Source organism: Euleptes europaea, chromosome 4, assembly GCF_029931775.1.
Source record: "Euleptes europaea isolate rEulEur1 chromosome 4, rEulEur1.hap1, whole genome shotgun sequence".
In the NCBI taxonomy this organism is placed as follows: Eukaryota; Metazoa; Chordata; class Lepidosauria; order Squamata; family Sphaerodactylidae; genus Euleptes; species Euleptes europaea.
The window spans coordinates 3,121,431-3,138,762 of record NC_079315.1 but is presented as its reverse complement, the minus strand read 5'-3'; the positions used below and the strand labels follow the sequence as shown (position 1 = coordinate 3,138,762).

The 17,332-nt window shown below is 46.7% G+C and overlaps 1 protein-coding gene across 2 annotated transcripts in view; it reads left to right on the top strand.

The window, feature by feature from the left end:
• Positions 1–17,332, top strand: part of VCL (vinculin) — an 80,672-nt gene that overhangs the window by 39,716 nt on the left and 23,624 nt on the right. For both annotated transcript variants that reach the window (XM_056848516.1, XM_056848517.1), the window contains exons 7-11: positions 5,363–5,453; positions 9,408–9,555; positions 12,567–12,720; positions 14,637–14,812; positions 16,078–16,268. In XM_056848516.1, coding sequence (XP_056704494.1) covers positions 5,363–5,453; positions 9,408–9,555; positions 12,567–12,720; positions 14,637–14,812; positions 16,078–16,268 — 760 coding nt within the window. The remainder of the gene's footprint in view (positions 1–5,362; positions 5,454–9,407; positions 9,556–12,566; positions 12,721–14,636; positions 14,813–16,077; positions 16,269–17,332) is intronic.

Genomic DNA, 17,332 nt, shown 5'->3' with positions numbered 1-17,332 from the left:
CTGCATAGCAACCTTGAACTTCCTTGGTGGTCTCCCATCCAAGTACTAACTAGGGCGGACCCTGCTTAACTTCTGAGATCTAGTGAGATTGGACTAGCCTGAGCTGTCCAGGTCAGGGCCCAGCCTAACTGTGTGTGAAGGGCTGGGGCAGACCCCCTGTCCCCTGGGAGACAGCTCTGAAAACTGAATTACAGATTTGTTGCACATTATACAATGGGTGGCATCGCTGTAAATGAACTAAAAACCACTTCCAGTTATTTATTTTCCACATGGAACTGTCTTCTGGGTAGGATGGCGCATGTAACGACACTAGTCAAATTCATGCGTTTCTGTGAACACACAATGCTGCAATACTGCTTATCAGGACATGAAAGCCTGCCTTCCACAGCACCTAAGATAAGAACATAAGAAAAGCCCTGCTGGATCAGACCAAGGCCCATCAAGTCCAGCAGTCTGTTCACAGAGTGGCCAACCAGATAATGGTCATGCCCCTCTGATCCCGGAGAGAATAGGTATGCATCATCATAGGTAGCCATGGATAGCCCTCTCTTCCATGAACATGTCTACTCCTCTCTTAAAGCCTTCCAAGTTGGCAGCCATCACTACATCCTGAGGCAGGGAGTTCCACAATTTAACTATGTGGGATTCACAGCTCTGTTGAACCCAACTCACTTTCTGTATGTGTACGTCCATATCAATCCATCTCATTATTCCTTTTATGCCTCTTTGTTTCCCCCCCCCCATCCTTTCTGTTTTTCCGTTTCTTTTCTCACCTTTAGAAGGTAAGCTCTCCCCCCCCCAACCCTCTGCTGTGATCTTTGTACTAAAACGGAAGTGCATGTACCCTGGGATGTTGTGCAGTGTGCAGACGGTGTGCGGTGCATTTTTGCTGTGTGTCAGATGTAATGCTGTACTCCTTTTCTGAAGACAGAGGAATTAAAATGCACTTAAAGCGCCGCTGCCTATTCGGCTGGGAAGTATGGAGCTGTTGACGAGGCGCTGACAGCCATCCATACTATCTCAAGCTAATGTGAATTTAATGATGGCAGGTTTTTCCCTGTCTCTGCCACTGGTTTCTATAGCTTACCAGCATCTAAATATTCGGAAGGAGGCGTTTGTCTCCTCTTTTCTTTGCGTCCCGAAGCAAAGACGATTTGATGAATGCCTGGGGTATTTTTAGCAACGCGTCTTCTTCATTTCAGCCTCAGCAAAGAAAAGGGGGAGGGGGTGCCGTTGTGAACATTTGTTTTTTGGGGGCGACAATTTAGTGGAGAACAAATGTCGGTAGATCTTTCTTTAACTGGGAATCCCGGGAGTTTTACAGTGTAGATATGATAATAATAGCTGAAAAGTAGCCGTAATTTTTTTAAAAAGAGTAATTTATACTTCTGTGCTTATAACCTGACTGCCGGAGGCCACGATCTGGCTGTGTATATGCTGGCCATTACAGAAGCACTAAACAGCTTTCTAAAGGGGATGGCACCTGGCCTGGCAGAGTCCTGGCCGCTTAGCGTGTAGTGGTCAAGAGTGGTGGACTCTAATCTGGTAAACTGGATTTGTTTCCCCACTCCTCCACATGAAGCCAGCTGGGTGACCTTGGGCTAGTCACAGCTCTCTTAGAGCTCTCTCAGCCCCACCTACCTCACAAGGTGTCTGTTGTGGGGAGGGGAAGGGAAGGCGATTGTAAGCCGCTTTGAGACTCCTTAAAAAAAGGCAGAGAAGATCAGCACATAAAAACCAACTCTCTTTCTCTTTCTTCTCCTCCTTCACTCTGGACATCTTTGAACCTGCAGTTCATCTCGCCTTTTTAAACCCAGAAATTGACAGCAGGTTCAGGTCAATTTTGTGCGCTAATTCATGCTATTTTGATTGGGTTAGATTCTTACTTTTTCCCCAGAGAAGGTAGATGTGAGTGGGGCTAAGAGAGTCCCCTCTCGTATCGGGTACAGAAACGAACCTCTGGGCATTTACGAGGGAAGTACGGTATTCTATCTTCTGTCACCATTCATATTTCTTGTCTGTTCATGAGGACAGCAACATATTGTTTGCGGGAGGGGTCCAGCTATGGTGTAGTGGTTAGGAGCAGCGGCCTCTAATCTGGAGAACCGGGTTCGATTCCCCACTCCTCCACATGAAGGCTGCTGGGTGACCTTGGGCCAGTCACAGTTCTCCCCGAACACCCTCAGCCCCACCTACCTCACAAGGTGTCTGTTGTGGGGAGGGGGAGGAGATTGTAAGCCGTTTTGATTCTCCTTAAAAGGTTGAGAAAGTTGGCGTATAAAAACCAAACTCTTCTTCTTCTCTATACTGTATCTGCAGCAGCCTTCTTTCAAGACCAGGCTTCAACGGGGAAAAGAAGTTTCCTCCAAAAAAGAGAAGGGGAATAAGTTAGTCTTTGGGAGAAAAATGTGCCTCCCCTTTTGCAGAGTGGATGTATCAGATCTCTGTACTGAAAATCTCAGGCGCTGATCCCAGGATGAAACTGCAAACAGGAGATTAATGCTGTTTCCCCGTAACAATTCGAATGGCGCGCAATCTTCCTTCTTCAGGCTTGAAGAACGGCAGTTCCGGTCAGGGACTCAGCTCCATTTGGCTGTTTGTTCGGAGAAGATTCTGGTACCTTGGAGCCTTTTGCAGGCCGATGACTAAATGAGCAGTTATGTCAGATATCTGGACGTGGAGTTTTCCTTCCAGCATTACCTTCTTTGGTCAGGAGCAGCAGATGAGGCTCGGGCTGCCCCAGCAAGATCACTTCCTAGAGCTGGGTTGGCAACTCCTCATGTGAGGAGTTGCCAACCCATTTTGAAATTTACCTAGAGTATTGTGTTCAGTTTTCGGCACCACAATTTAAGAAGGAGGTAGACAAGCTGGAACGTGTCCAGAGGAGGGCAACAAAGATGGTGAGGGGTCTGGAGACCAAGTCCTGTGAGGAAAGGTTGAAGGAGCTGAACAGGAGAAGACTGAGACGGGATATGATAACCATCTTCAAGTGCTGTCATATAGAGGAGGGTGCCAGGTTGTTGTCTGTTGCCCCAGAAGGTCGGACCAGAACCAACAGGTTGAAATTAAATCAAAAGAGTTTCTGTCTAGACATTAGGAAGAACTTCCTAACAGTTAGAGCGGTTCCTCAGTGGAACAGACTTCCTCAGGAGGTGGTGAGCTTCCCTGGAGGTTTTTAAGCAGAGGCTAGATGGCCATCTGTCAGCAATGCTGATTCTATGACCTTAGGCAGATGATGAGAGGGAGGGCATCTTGGCCATGTTCTGGGCATGGAGTAGGGGTCACTGGGAGTGTGGAAGGAGGTAGTTATGAATTTCCTGCATTGTGCAGGGGGCTGGACTAGATGACCTTGGTGGTCCCTTCCAACTCTATGATTCTATGAAGTCAGGCTTACAACATTTCCTGGACACATGGAAATCCTTTCAGAAAGGCGTGGCCAGCCCGTGGTGAAAAGGTGGTCACTTCCGTAACGTAGGAACCAGCCTTTAACCACACTAGCTCACGACGCTGCATGCTTGCAGCAGTGTCTAAACGTGGTCTTAACGTTAGCAGACTTGTTTATTTGGGCCGTTTCCCTGTCACTTAGAAAAAGGCCAGGATCTGTTCTTGTTGGCAACAGAGTACATGACCCGCAATAGTGGGTTTAAATTGCCGGCGGAAAGGTATTGGCTGGATATTAGGAAAACATTTTTACAGTAAGAATTGTTTGACAGTGGAATTGGCTACCTAGGGAGGTGGTGAGCTCCCACCTCACTGGCAATCTTTAAGCAGAGGCTGATAAGCACTTGTCAGTGTGGTGTAGTGGTTAAGAGCGGTGGTTTGGAGCAGTGGACTCTGATCTGGAGAACCGGGTTTGATTCCCCACTCCTCCGCATGAGCTGCGGAGGCTAATCTGGTGAACCTTGTTGGTTTCCCCACGCCCACACACAAAGCCAGCTGGGTGACCTTGGGCTAGTCACACTCTCTCAGCCCTACCTATCTCACAGGGTTTCTGTTGTGGGGAGGGGAAGGGAAGGAGATTGTAAGCTGGTTTGATTCTTCCTTAAGTGGTAGAGAAAGTCGGCATATAAATACCAACTCCTCCTCTTCTTCTTCTGTCCCCATTGCTGGTTTTGCCCAGAGGTTCTCTGTGGGGCATTCGGACCTGCAGCTTTGGGTCTTGTGGGACGGCATATGTTTTGATGAGGATGCTCCGTAGTAATTAATAATTATAATTAGGAATTAACACAGTGGTTGCTGTATTCACCTCTTCTGGCTTTCACACAAGCTGTGTTCACACGTGACAGTGATGGGCATATATCCTGCGTGCAGGTGAGCGCATCTCTTTGTGCGAAAGAGCCCACACGCTTTCGCTTTATGAACAAAACCGGGGAGCGGCTCCTGAATAAACGTGACGTTTAAATTTCACGTTCAGCTGTACGTGCATTGAATGTAACATGAGAACTACTCAACGCACGTATAAAGAACAATCAAGCATATGGATTGTGTGTGCATTCACTGTCACTTTAGAACCCGGCTGCGATAACATCAATAGTCTTAAACATGAAGCCATTGTTTCAAATGCTCAGTTAAATAATTTCTAAAATTATTCTCCGAACTCCTTATTTTTAATAAGTATTCATGGCACGTGAGTAATGATCATATACAGGTTGCCATTTTGTCATGAATTCGTCCATTGAGTTCATTTTTTAGCAGGTGAGTTAGTCTAGCCATTAATGCAAAGTCAAAGGGTTTACTGCTCCATTCTGTAGTAGCTGGTATTGTGTTGGATTTCCAATATCTGGCACAGACAGTTCTAGCAGCAGAAATTGTGTACTGATAAAGTTCTTTGTTAGCAGAATTCACTTGTGGAGGGGTTATACCCAACAGCATATGTATTTGGGTTCTAATTCCAAACTTACTCACAACATTGTCTGAATTTCTCTATGAATTTCCCGCCAGTACTTTTGGCTTTTGGTGCAAGTCCACCATTGATGAAAAAAAAGTTTCTAACGTCTGCTATCTTATGGTATATCGAAAACCTCATACTGCCTCCTGATGGAGAATGAGCAGAAAGCAGAACGTGCATGCCGAGAAATGGTGTGGCGACTTCGTTTTGAATGTGTTAACATTATGGTAGTTAGTCCTCCGTTCTTGAGTTATCAGATTGCTTGAGAAAGGATGGCGTGTATCCAGACCTAAAACCGTGCATGTTATGAGTTCTGCATTCTGAATTGAGAGGAATGTGTCTGGCAGAGTTTTGCTGAGCGTGGTGTGCGTTTTTTTTTTATGGAAGCAGGCTGTGTTTATTTTTCTGTTGCCTTGGAATCAGTGACTGGTTGTACCTAATTGGAACAATCTCCTCTTTTTCTAAAAAATAAAGGACACCGAAGCCATGAAGAGGGCGTTGGCCTTAATCGATTCCAAGATGAACCAGGCCAAAGGCTGGCTGAGGGACCCAAATGCTCCCGCAGGTAACGTTATGTCCTTAAGCATCATCAGGAGAGCTTCCCGATAAGGGTCACCGCCGGGTTCAGATTTTGAGTGGCCTACCATGCAGGGCTGGGTGTAGAATCAAAGTTCCACACCAACTAAAGCTGAATTCTGCAACTTACAAAAATCACGCACAGCATCCAATGTTTACTTTGCATAATCTGTTTTGTTCCGTAAGCCTGTGTGGTGTAGTGGTTAAGAGCGGTGGACTCTAATCTGGTGAACTGGGTTTGATTCCCCACTCCTCCACATGAGTGGCGGACTCTGATCTCGAGAACTGGGTTTGATTCCCCACTCCTACATAATTGGGCTAGTCACAGTTCTCTCTGAACTTTTTCAGCCCCACCTACCTCACAAGGTGTCTGTTGTGGGGAGAAGAGCAGAAGGTGATATAAGCTTGTTTGAGAAGCCTTAAAAGGTAGAGAAAAGCGGGGTATAAAAACCAACCAACCCGCATGGTGTAGTGGTTTGGAGTGGTGGACTCTGATCTGGGGAACCGGGTTTGATTCCCCACTCCTCCACATGGGCGGCAGAGGCTAATCTGGTGAACTGGATTTGTTTCCCCACTCCTACGCACGAAGCCAGCTGGGGGGCCTTGGGCAAGTTACAGCTCTCTCAGCCCCTCCTACCTCACAGGGTGTCTGTTGTGAAGAGGGGAAGGGAAGGTGATCGTAAGCCGGTTTGAGTCTGCCTTAAGTGGTAGAGAAAGTCGGCATATAAAAACCGACTCTTCTTCTTCTTCTTTAATGCAATGCTTGCTCTCTGAATGGATGCTTTCAGATTTAAATTCCTCCAACTGTTCATGCAAAGCAAATCATTTCCATGCTGAGTGATTTTGGAAAGCTTTGCTTTCTTTATCTGCTCATCCAAATTATTTTGCTCAGAGCCCTTCCTCGATCAGTATTCCAGTGCCGCTGTTTGGTACTGAATGAAGTTGCATATTTATTACCCTCCCTATCTTCCCTCTGCTGTAAGGAAATGTTTCCTCCATTAAATTAAAGACAGGAGAACAGAGCTCAGTAATTGATAAGACGGATGCCGTCTCTGCATCTTGACGTGATTGTGTTTGGCTCTCCAACATTAACTGGAGTTTGCATCTGTGTTTACTTGCCGGCATCTCTCAGAAAATCTATAACTCATGTATATGCAGCGCTGCCGTTGCGTAGCTCTATGAAGCATGCTCAGGTCTGGATCATTTATTTTTCCTCCCAGGGTCTGATAGCTAAACTGAAAATACTGTTTTGAACAGGTAATCGAATCATAGCAGAAGACTGTTTATAGCAGTGTACAGCAGTATCCCTAAACTGTTTTGTTTCTCCGACGAGCGATAATATACCACAGATTACATTCAATTTAATTTTCCATTATGTAATCTTTGTTCCGGGAGGGAAGGCAGCATAGTATAGCCCGATCTCGTCAGATCTCAGAAGCTAATCAGGATCAGCCCTGGTTAGTATTTGGATGGGAGACCACCAAGGAAGTCCAGGGTTGCTACACAGAGGCAGGCAAGAGCATGCCACCTCTGCATGTCTTTTGCCCTGACCTGAATGGCCCAGGCTAGCCTGATCTCATTAGATCTCAGAAGCTAAGCAGGGTCAGCCCTTGTTAGTAGTTGGATGGGAGACAACCAAGGAAGTCCAGGGTTGCTATGCAGAGGCAGGGAATGGCAAACCAGCTCTGTTAGTATCTTGCCTTGAAAACCCCATAAGAGGTTGCCATGAGTCGGCTGCGACTTGAAGGCACTTTACACACACACAATCTTTGTTTCACATTGTGTGTGTGTGTGTGTGTTAAGTGCCATCAAGTCACAGCCGACTCATGGCGACCCTATGAATCAAAGTCCTCCAAAATGTCCTATCTTTGACAGCCTTGCTCAGATCTTGCAAATTGAGGGCCGTGGCTTCCTTTATAGAGTCCATCCATCTCTTGTTGGGTCTTCCTCTTTTCCTGCTGCCCTCAACTTTTCCTAGCATGATGGTCTTTTCCAGCATTTTAGGTTATATAAATAAGGATAATTGTAAAAAGTGTAGGATTTTCACTTGGGGGGCCATTGCTACTTTAATGCCCCAGATGGTTAAGCAAACCTGTGCAGAGATTTGTTTGCTGAACCCAGATGGTCTGGTTGAGAGCAGGAGAATTAGGTCCACATCAGCTTCTGCTGTAGAAAAGGTTGTTTTGGGAAATGGCTCATTTATCAAGATCATTCAGATTAATCCCATAATGTGCGATTCCATCAGATCTAAGCACATCTCCATCTGTTCCATTCCAGTGGCCGAAATAAGCTCATCTGTCTTCCATTGGAGTCGGTGGGATGTGAAAATGCTTTTCTTTGGCCGAGCCTCATCGACTCTGTTCTGGCGTCCCCTGACTCTCCTGTGTTACATGGGTGGGGTATCTAAATAGGAGATCCTTTGAGGGCAAAAACATGACGTTGGATCCAAGAGAGGATCTCTGCAAACACTCAGGGGGTGATTTATTGCTTATTCCCCCACCCCACCCCTTCCATCAGCAGGGATTTCTGATGGCACCAAGCCAACGACTCTACTGGTTAGTGTGGCTTTCCATACATGGATGTGTCAGTAGGACCTTTGGCATCCATGAGTGGAGGTGAGTTTCTCTAGAATTCTTTTGACCCAGAACTGACACTGTAAGAGGGACTTTGAGGGGAGGGGCTGTGGCTCAGTTTGTAGAGCATCTGCTTGGCACGCAGAAGGGCCCAGGTTCGATCCCTGGCATCTTCAGTTAAAGGGACTAGGCAAGTAGGTGATGTGAAAGACCCCTGCCTGAGACCCTGGAGAGCCGCTCCCGGTAGACAATACTGAGCCAGCGTGGTGTAGTGGTTAAGAGCGGTGGTTCGGAGTGGTGGAGTCTGATCTGGAGAACTGGATTTGATTCCCCGCTCCTCCACAAGAGTGGCGGATGCTAATCTGGTGAACTGGATTTGTTTCCCCACTACTACACATGAAGCCTGCTGAGTGACCTTGGGCTAGTCACAGCTCTCTTAGAGCTCTCTCAGCCCCACCTACCTCACAGGGTGTCTGTTGTGGGGAGGGGAAGGGGAAGGTGATTGTAAGCTGGATTGAGTCTTCCTTAAGTGGTGGAGAAAGTCAGCATATAAAAACCAACTCTTCTTCTTCGTTGATGGACCAAGGATCTGATTCAGTATAAGGCAGCTTCATGGGTTCATGTGAGGTGTCAGCTTTACCCATGGGAGTTTTCCTCATGACTTTGCAGTTCACCTGGATTGTATAGTGTGTGTTGGTGGCTTTCTTTGTAGTGGAGCCCAGTGTCTCTAAGACCGTCAAGAGTGTTTTTTCTTCACAAACAGCCCTGCCATCTTGAGTCTTGGGTGGGTCAGGCATACATACGCACATAGAGCTTTACAAGTCTCCACACCGGGGCATTTCTGTTGACACTGGTTGCCAAGGTTGCCGTGAGGTTTCGGGTCTGAGACTCCACAGATCTCCTCTCCCAGTCAAGGTAGAAGATCGATCCTGTCTTTCAACCAGGAAGTGGCGCTATCCCAGTTATAACAGCTGACCACTGGACAGTTCAAAGAACAGGAAATTACAGTTAACAAACATTTGCCTGAAACTGTTTTTTTAATGTGTTTGCCTTTCTGGCTCATGTGGTAAAATTATGCAGATGCGAGAACGCTCTGAAAACTCCATGGGATTGCTTCTTGGAATTAAAATCAACGGACTTTCGGTGAGGTGTGTCCTGCCTAATCCCATGAAATTATACACCTATTACTAGAGCAACGTTACCCTGCTGTGGAAACACTGGCCTATTAGGCTGGATTATATTTCTTGCAGAGTACATTCGGTAAACTTCCTTCATTGGATGCTGCGCAGGTTTTAATAGGGCCAGTGGTTCCCTCGACGTAAATAATGCATGGCTCACATTGTCCCTATTCACACATTCTCGCTCGCCAGGCGACTCCGGCGAACAGGCCATTCGGCAGATTCTGGATGAAGCGGGGAAAGTCGGAGAGCTGTGTGCGGGCAAAGAACGCAGAGAGATCCTGGGAACCTGTAAGATGCTTGGCCAGTTGACCGATCAAGTCGCCGACCTGAGAGCCAGGTAAACCTCTGCTTTCTACTAAATAACCTGTAACCTTTGTTTATGAAATAGTAGTTCTGGTGTTCCAAATATGGCATTTATTTAAATAAAGAAAAGAGGGCTGCACCAAACAAAGACAAAAAACAGCAATTGGTGAAAGGGAAAAATATTTAATGTTTAAATTGCCCCTACACGTTTCGCATGCTGTTCCTCAGGGTTATCTTTCTTAACTCAAACATCCTCCTCATCATTGTTTTTTTGCTTGCTTGGGACAGTTTGAGTTAAGAACGATCCCCCTGAGGGAGCGTATTTCTTCACACAATGCATAGTTAAATGGTGGAACTCCCTGCCCCAGGATGTGGTGATGGCTGCCAACTTGGAAGGCTTGAAGAGGGGAGCGGACTTGTTCATGGAGGAGAGGTCTGTCCATGGCTACTAGCCAAAATGAATACTAGCCGTGATGCATACCTATTCTCTCCAGGATTAGAGGAGCACGCCTGTTATATTAGGTGCTGTGGAACACAGGCAGGATAAATGCTGTTGCAGATGTCTTGTTCCTAGAGGCACCTGGTTGGCCACTGTGTGATCAGACTGCTGGACTTGATGGTCCTGGGTCTGATCCAGCAGGGCTTTTCTTATGTTCTTATGTATACGAAACACGTAGGGGCAATTTAAATATTAAATACTTTTCCCTTGCACCAATTGCTGTTTTTTGTCTTCATTTCTTTAAAAACAACAACCCAGATAGGTAGATACCTGATTTATTTTATTCAGTGACAAGCAATATATTCCTAGGATTGAACGGAACAGTTCTGTCTACTGAATTTACATGGAGAAGTTCTCTAATTAGAACTTGGTGAGCCCCACAGTTTGCTCCGTTCTTTTTTCTTTTGTATCTCTTTCCCCCCATTTTGGTCATATGCCATACGTGCACAAGTGATTATGCCCGTGAAAATGCCGAGCAGTTCTTTTTTGCTGGCTTCTTTCTGTTTCCCCAGCATTCGGTCCTCCCCGTAATCATAAAAATATTGCTTTTAGTTCTTGGAAAAGTTCTGCCTTGTGGCATGGTTTCCCATTCATTTAAAAGTGGGGGAGGGGGAGCGCAGATCCGTGCAGCCGAAATAGTTCTGGGAACCGGGGAAAGGGGCCATGCCGCACACCCGTCCCCGTTTATAGTCTGACCCTCTTGTTAGCGCTGCATTCCCTGTTTGATTCATTGGGGTCTGTACTCTGCTGCTCAAGGACATGTTATGCATACCAGTAATTTGGATCTTCATGATATTCAGGGGTTCACAGACTTTAACTGGGCATACTAGCCAGCCATAATTGGCAAATGTTGCTGACTCTTCTCTCCAGGTCCCCTGTACATACTTGGGGGGTGGAAGAGAGGTTCTCTCATAAGGTGCTTCTACCTGTTCCGGAGCTCTGTGGATCAAGGAATCTATAGGTGAGGCTGCCACCTCCTGAGTTCAGAACAGCAGTGTCGAACTAAATTGAGAGCCAGCGTGGTGTAGTGGTTAAGAGCGGTGGGTTGGAGCGGCGGACTCTGATCTGGAGAACTGGGCTCTATTCCCTGCTCCTCCACATGAGTGGCGGAGGCTAATCTGGTGAACTGGGTTGGTTTCCCCACTTCTACACATGAAGCCAGCTGGGTGACCTGGGGCTAGTCACAGCTCTCTCAGTCCCACCTACCTCCCAGGGTGTCTGTTGTGGGGAAGAGAAGGGAAGGTTATTGTAAGCCGGTTTGATTCTTCCTTAAGTGGTAGAGGAAGTCGGCATATAAAAACCATCTCTTCTTTTTACGAGGGCTGGATATGACATAAATGTCACTTGGTCGGGCTGAGCCATGCCTCGTCAGATCAGATCGGGAGCGTGGGTGGGGGGGTTGGCTTCCTTGGCTGGCTTGCGGGCTGGATAAGAGCTCTTGAGGGGCTGGATCTGTCACCCAGGCCTTATGTTTGACCCCCCTGGTTTTAGAGTAAGCGATCTCTCCTTCCTCGCCGGAGGGTCCTGGGGGGGGCACCTTACTTGCTCCTGTGAGTGGCTTTGCAGAGGCCCGATCATATTGCTCAGAGAGGAATGCATCACTTTTCAAATCGGGGTGGGGTGGCTGCAGTGTAGAAGAGAGGGAGTAGCCGGTATTTTTCTTCTGACGCTGCCTTGCTATCACGCTCACCTCATTCTCCATTTGCATTTGAAAGCTCTTTTTGCTGAACCAGGGGCCTTATCAATGGTAACCATGTGGTCTCCCACAGATGGTGTGTTAATCAGTGGGGAAATTGTAGCTTAGGATATGCTACAGTTCTTCAAGGGGGGGGGGGAGAAATGAGTCAACGGATTCCCAAATTGTCCAGATGCATGCATCAAATGTGCAGAGTTTCCTTATGGCTGGGTTTTTCAAAGGAAGTATAGAATGCACAATAATCGACATTTGAATCGGGGTGGTGGTGGCTCGGTTTGGGTAAACCTCAGTGGCTTCCAGCCTGCATATTTCTCTTCCTGCACAAATCTGTGAGGTCCGGTCTAGTTGGCCACAGTACACAGGGATTTCCGTGTCTTCTTTCTCTCCTTAAGAGAGAGCTCTTGTTTTTTGTTCTGCCATGTTATGTTGGTTTGTCTGTTTGATCTCCTGTGATGTATTGGTTTTATGCTCAAGACCTTGGGTCATGCAAGCTTAATAAGAAAAGGAAAAGGTTTAGGCTAGGTAAAAAAGCTCACAGGGTGTCGTGGTTAAGAGCAATGGTTTGGAGCGGTGGAGTCTGATCTGGAGAACCAGGTTTGATTCCCCACTCCTCCACATGAGTGGCAGAGGCTAATCTGGTGCACTGGATTTGTTTCCCCACTCCTACACACGAAGCCAGCTGGGTGACCTTGGGCTAGTCACAGCTCTCTTAGAGCTCTCAAAGCCCCACCTACCTCCCAGGGTGTCTGTTGTGGGGAGGGGAAGGGAAGGTCAGTGTAAGCCGCTTTGATTCTTCCTTAAGTGGTAGAGAAAGTCGGCATGTAGAAACCAACTCTTCTTCTTTCTCTAGAGGACAAGGTGCTACGCCGCTCGCCATGCAGAAGGCCCAGCAGGTGTCCCAAGGTTTGGATTTACTCACCGCAAAAGTGGAAAATGCGGCTCGCAAGCTGGAAGCGATGACCAATTCCAAGCAGGCCATTGCCAAAAAAATCGACGCGGCTCAGGTACGCCCAGCACTGTTATGAAGAAGGGAGGGAGGAAGCCTTCCCTCTGGTCCTGCTCACCTGTGCCAGGTGCTGATGAAACTGTTTTCTTGGAAACTGTCCTCCACTATTGTTTGGGTGTTAGCAAGAACCTTGGTTTCCTGCACATAATAACAATTAAGTCAAACATCTCTTAAAAATTTTTTTTTAAAGAACCTCCACCTTTTTGTAGGCATATTCGATTATCTCCTCCTCTTCCCTTCCTCCCCTAAAAAGCTGGCCAACATGTAAGCGATTATTTTCTGTGTGTGTGTTGTTTTTTAAACCGCCAGCATGAATAATCCTTGATAGGAATAATACCTTTAACGACTTATAGAATCATAGAGTTGGAAGGGACCACCAGGGTCATCTAGTCCAACCCTTTGCACAATGCAGGAAATTCACAACTACCTCTCCCCCCACTCCCCCAGTGACCCCCTGCTCCACGCCCAGAAGATGGCCAAGGTGCCCTCCCTCTCATGAACTGCCCAAGGTCATAGAATCAGCCTTGCTGACAGATGGCCATCTAGCCTCTGCTTAAAAACCTCCAGGGAAGGAGATCTCACCACCTCCCGAGGAAGCCTGTTCCACTGAGGAACCGCTCTGACTGTTAGCAAATTCTTCCTAATGTTTAGACAGAAACTCTTTTGATTTAATTTCAACCCATTGGTTCTGGTCCGACCTTCTGGGGCAACAGAAAACAACTTGGCACCCTCCTCTGTACGACAGCCCATCAAGTCCTTGAAGATGGTTATCATATCCCCTCTCAGTCTTTTCCTCTTCAAGCTAAGCATACCCAGCTCCTTCAACCCAGCTCCTTCAACCTTATTTGCAGAGATTTCGAGGATCCTCCTCCCCTAAAAAGGCAGACATTTGAATAGCATGACTGGCACTTTGCTGACGTTCCTGTCCAGGAAACATCAGGTTTTTTTAGCAGTTTAAAATAAAGCAGATTTTTGTGGGGAAGGAATGGGCTGTTAACATCCTCTGTTTGTGCCCAGGTCGTTATCATGTAGAAACCTGAGAATAAAACCCACCAAATGGGTGGCTTGAAATGTGGGAAATCCTTATGTGAACGCAGCCCTGATTTATGAAATCTTGTTTACTCAGTCTAAGCCAGTGGTTCCCAAAGTGGGCAGTACCAACCCCTGGGTGGTGTCGGGATTACTGAGGGGGGCACTAAGAGGCAAGAGGGCAGCAGGGGGGGCGCTAGAGGTGGGCCCCTTCAACTGTGTTGTTCACTAATTTACAACAGATCAAGCTGTGGCACCATGCTGGCAAATCTGGTGGAAACTATCAGAATTTCCCCCCCGATTTAGAAGAGCTGGTACCGCTGGATCCAGTTCATCAGTTTTGTTGAATAAATTTCAACTAAAAAGTTTTAGTTTGATTTCGAGTAGATGTGCAATTAATTGTTGCTGTTTTGAAATTTTATTGTTATTATCTTCTTTAGTGCGTCATGCAAGCCCCTATTTCAAATAACACTTTTTCTAGGATAGGGAAGGGGGCGCTGGGGTTGAGTTTGTGGAACCAAGGGGGGCGGTGGCCCGGAAAGTTTGGGAACCACTGGTCTAAGCCAAGATCACTCATGCCTGTGACCCTGTGGTAAGATTTGTTTAAAAAACTAAGAAAGCCTAGTTTTGCTGCTTCTTCTTTTTAGTCAAATATACGGTGCCTTTGGGTGTAGATGGTTCTAAAGGAGACGTTTTGGGACCATACAAAAACCCAACTTTACATGAGTCGCATTGATCTACGGCTTGCTTAAATCTGAGGAAGATGCTAATGGTAGCACATGCGGTACTAGTAATGCCGTACAACATATTGGGCGACTGAAGACTCAGATGTTGCTAATAGGTCTTTGAAAGCGATGTACTGATACCACGTTTTTTAACACTAAGAGCTGGCTAGCAGATCCTTACGGGAGCAGCGAAGGGGAGGAGCACATTCGGGGAATTATGGCCGAAGCCAGGAAGATTGCGGAGCTCTGCGAAGATCCCAAAGAGAGAGACGATATTCTGCGGTCCCTGGGAGAAATCTCCGCTCTGACAGCTAAGTTGTCAGACCTCCGGAAACAGTATGTATTCTCATGCTAACATCTTTGTATTCTGTACCTTTTCTTGACTACAGTCTTGGGCAAAGTTTGTGCGCAGGTTCCATAGCTGCAGAATGTTATGTCTGGAGAACCGGGTTGGATTCCCCACTCCTCCACATGAAGCCAGCTGGGTGACCTTGGACTAGTCACAGTTCTCTCTGAACTGTGTCAGCCGCAACTACCTCACAAGGTGTCTGTTGTGGGGAGGGGAAGGGAAAGTGATTGTATGCCGGGTTGATTCTTTCTTAAGTGGTAGAGAAAGTCGGCATATAAAAACCAACTCTTCTTCTACTTGTAGCATGGCTGGCTAGGTGTGTGTTCATGTCTCCGTCCAATCGCATGTGTTTTGGGAGGGGAAAGGGAGAGTCTATGGGCATATTCACACTGCAGGCATGAACACATGAAGCTGCCTTCTACTTAATGAGATCCTTGGTCCATCAAAGTCAGTATTGTCTACTCAGACCGGCAGCGGCTCTCCAGGGTCTCAGGCAGAGGTCTTTCACATCACCTACTTGCCTAGTCGCTTTAACTGGAGACACCTGAGATTGAACCTGGGACCTTCTGCATGCAAAGCAAAGGCTCTACCACTGAGCCACAGCCCCTCAGTGGGAATCCCACTGGTGAGAAAGCTGGGATATACATGAAATAAATAAATAATAGTAGTTCAGGAAGAAGAAGAATAGAATCATAGAGTTGGAAGGGACCCCCAGGGTCATCATGTCCAGCCCCCTGCGCCATGCAGGAAATTCACTAAACAGTATTCTCAGCACTTTACCAAAACAATTCCCAGGGCCTTTAGAAGGAATTCTTGAAAGTTAATTTGGTTTAAAATCAGCAAGACCATGGAATGTCATCATGAGCAGTACAATCCTGCGGAGGATTACTTTAGCGGTCTGGGACTGGAGTAATTCGGCATAGGATTGCGCTGTAAATGGGTCCGATTCGTTTCTTAATTGAATAAAATGAAATGCAGGAACTCTCTTGCTGCAGTTGCTTTTTTCCTGTCGGTTTTGCTTTTGTGCCTTGGGGCGCTCTCTTTCCTTTGTGAAGCAGAGCTTGGCATTATCATGATTAATATATAGCCTACAGGGCTTTGTGGAAATGTAAGTCACAACTGCCCTCGTGCGAATTAACTGGTTGTACTTGCAGGCATAATACGCAAGCCTCGCCCTCTTAATTGAAGCCAACCTGGTTTTTAAAAAATAGATTTCCCAAAGTGTCCTGAGCTCTTCTTCTCTGATCCGCAGCGGAAAGGGAGATTCCCCGGAAGCCCGTGCCTTAGCTAAGCAGATTGCCACCTCGCTCCAGAACCTGCAGTCGAAAACCAACAGGGTGGTTGCCAACAGCAGGCCGGTCAAAGCTGCAGTCCATCTGGAAGGCAAGATCGAGCAAGCTCAGCGGTGGATAGACAATCCCACCGTCTACGACCGTGGAGTCGGTGAGCTTTTCACTGCCCCATCCCATTTGTATCTTTTTTTTTTGTTCTGCCATGTTATGTTGGTTTGTCTGTTTGATCTCCTGTGATGTATTGGTTTTATGGTCAAGACCTTGGGTCATGCAAGCTTAATAAGAAAAGGAAAAGGTTTAGGCTAGGTCAAAAAGCGCAAAGGGTGTCGTGGTTAAGAGCAATGGTTTGGAGCGGTGGAGTCTGATCTGGAGAACCAGGTTCGATTCCCCACTCCCCCACATGAGCAGCGGAGGCTAATCTGGTGAACTGGATTTGTTTCCCGCTCCTACTTACGAAGCCAGCTGAGTGACCTTGGGCTAGTCACAGCTCTCTCAGTCCCACCTACCTCACAGGGTGTCTGTTATGGGGAGGGGAAGGGAAGGTGATTGTAGGCCGGTTTGAGTCTCCCTTAAGTGGTAGAGAAAGTCAGCATATAAAAAAATCTTCTTCTTCTTTTTCTTTGTACCATCTGGGCCTCCCCATTCCAAAGATTCTACCTGTTTTTTGTAAATTTCTGTCTGTTCCCAAATACAGAGTGCTTTTCTCCAAGGCCAGATGAAATGCCCTGCCATTGGGGGAGTCGGCAGGCAGATTTTCAGGGGTCCCCTTTTCCGAGTGACTTTGTAATTTTGGATCAGGGAGTTTGGACAGTGTTTGGCATTTTTTTGTAGATTGTAAAAAGTGTGATCTCACCAGAGGCAAATGGATCACAATACACATTCAGAGGTGGGGACCTGACCTAAAGCAAGATATAGTTGCAAAGTTATTGGCTGATACTGACCCAAATGTAACCCTCGCCGCGGCAGAATTTTTATCTATGGTTTTTAATGATACCTCTTTTTAACTGTATTGTTTAGATATTATATTTTTGTATGTTTGGGTATTTATGTATTATGGAATGTACTGAATTTGTTATGCTGATGACCTGTTGGTCCACAAGCATAAAGGAATAAAAGGAGAAAGGAAAAGGTTTAGGCTCAGTCAAACGGCTACAGTATGGATAATACCAGAACTATGACTTGACACCTAGCTAGTATGTTATTGCTCTGCTTTTC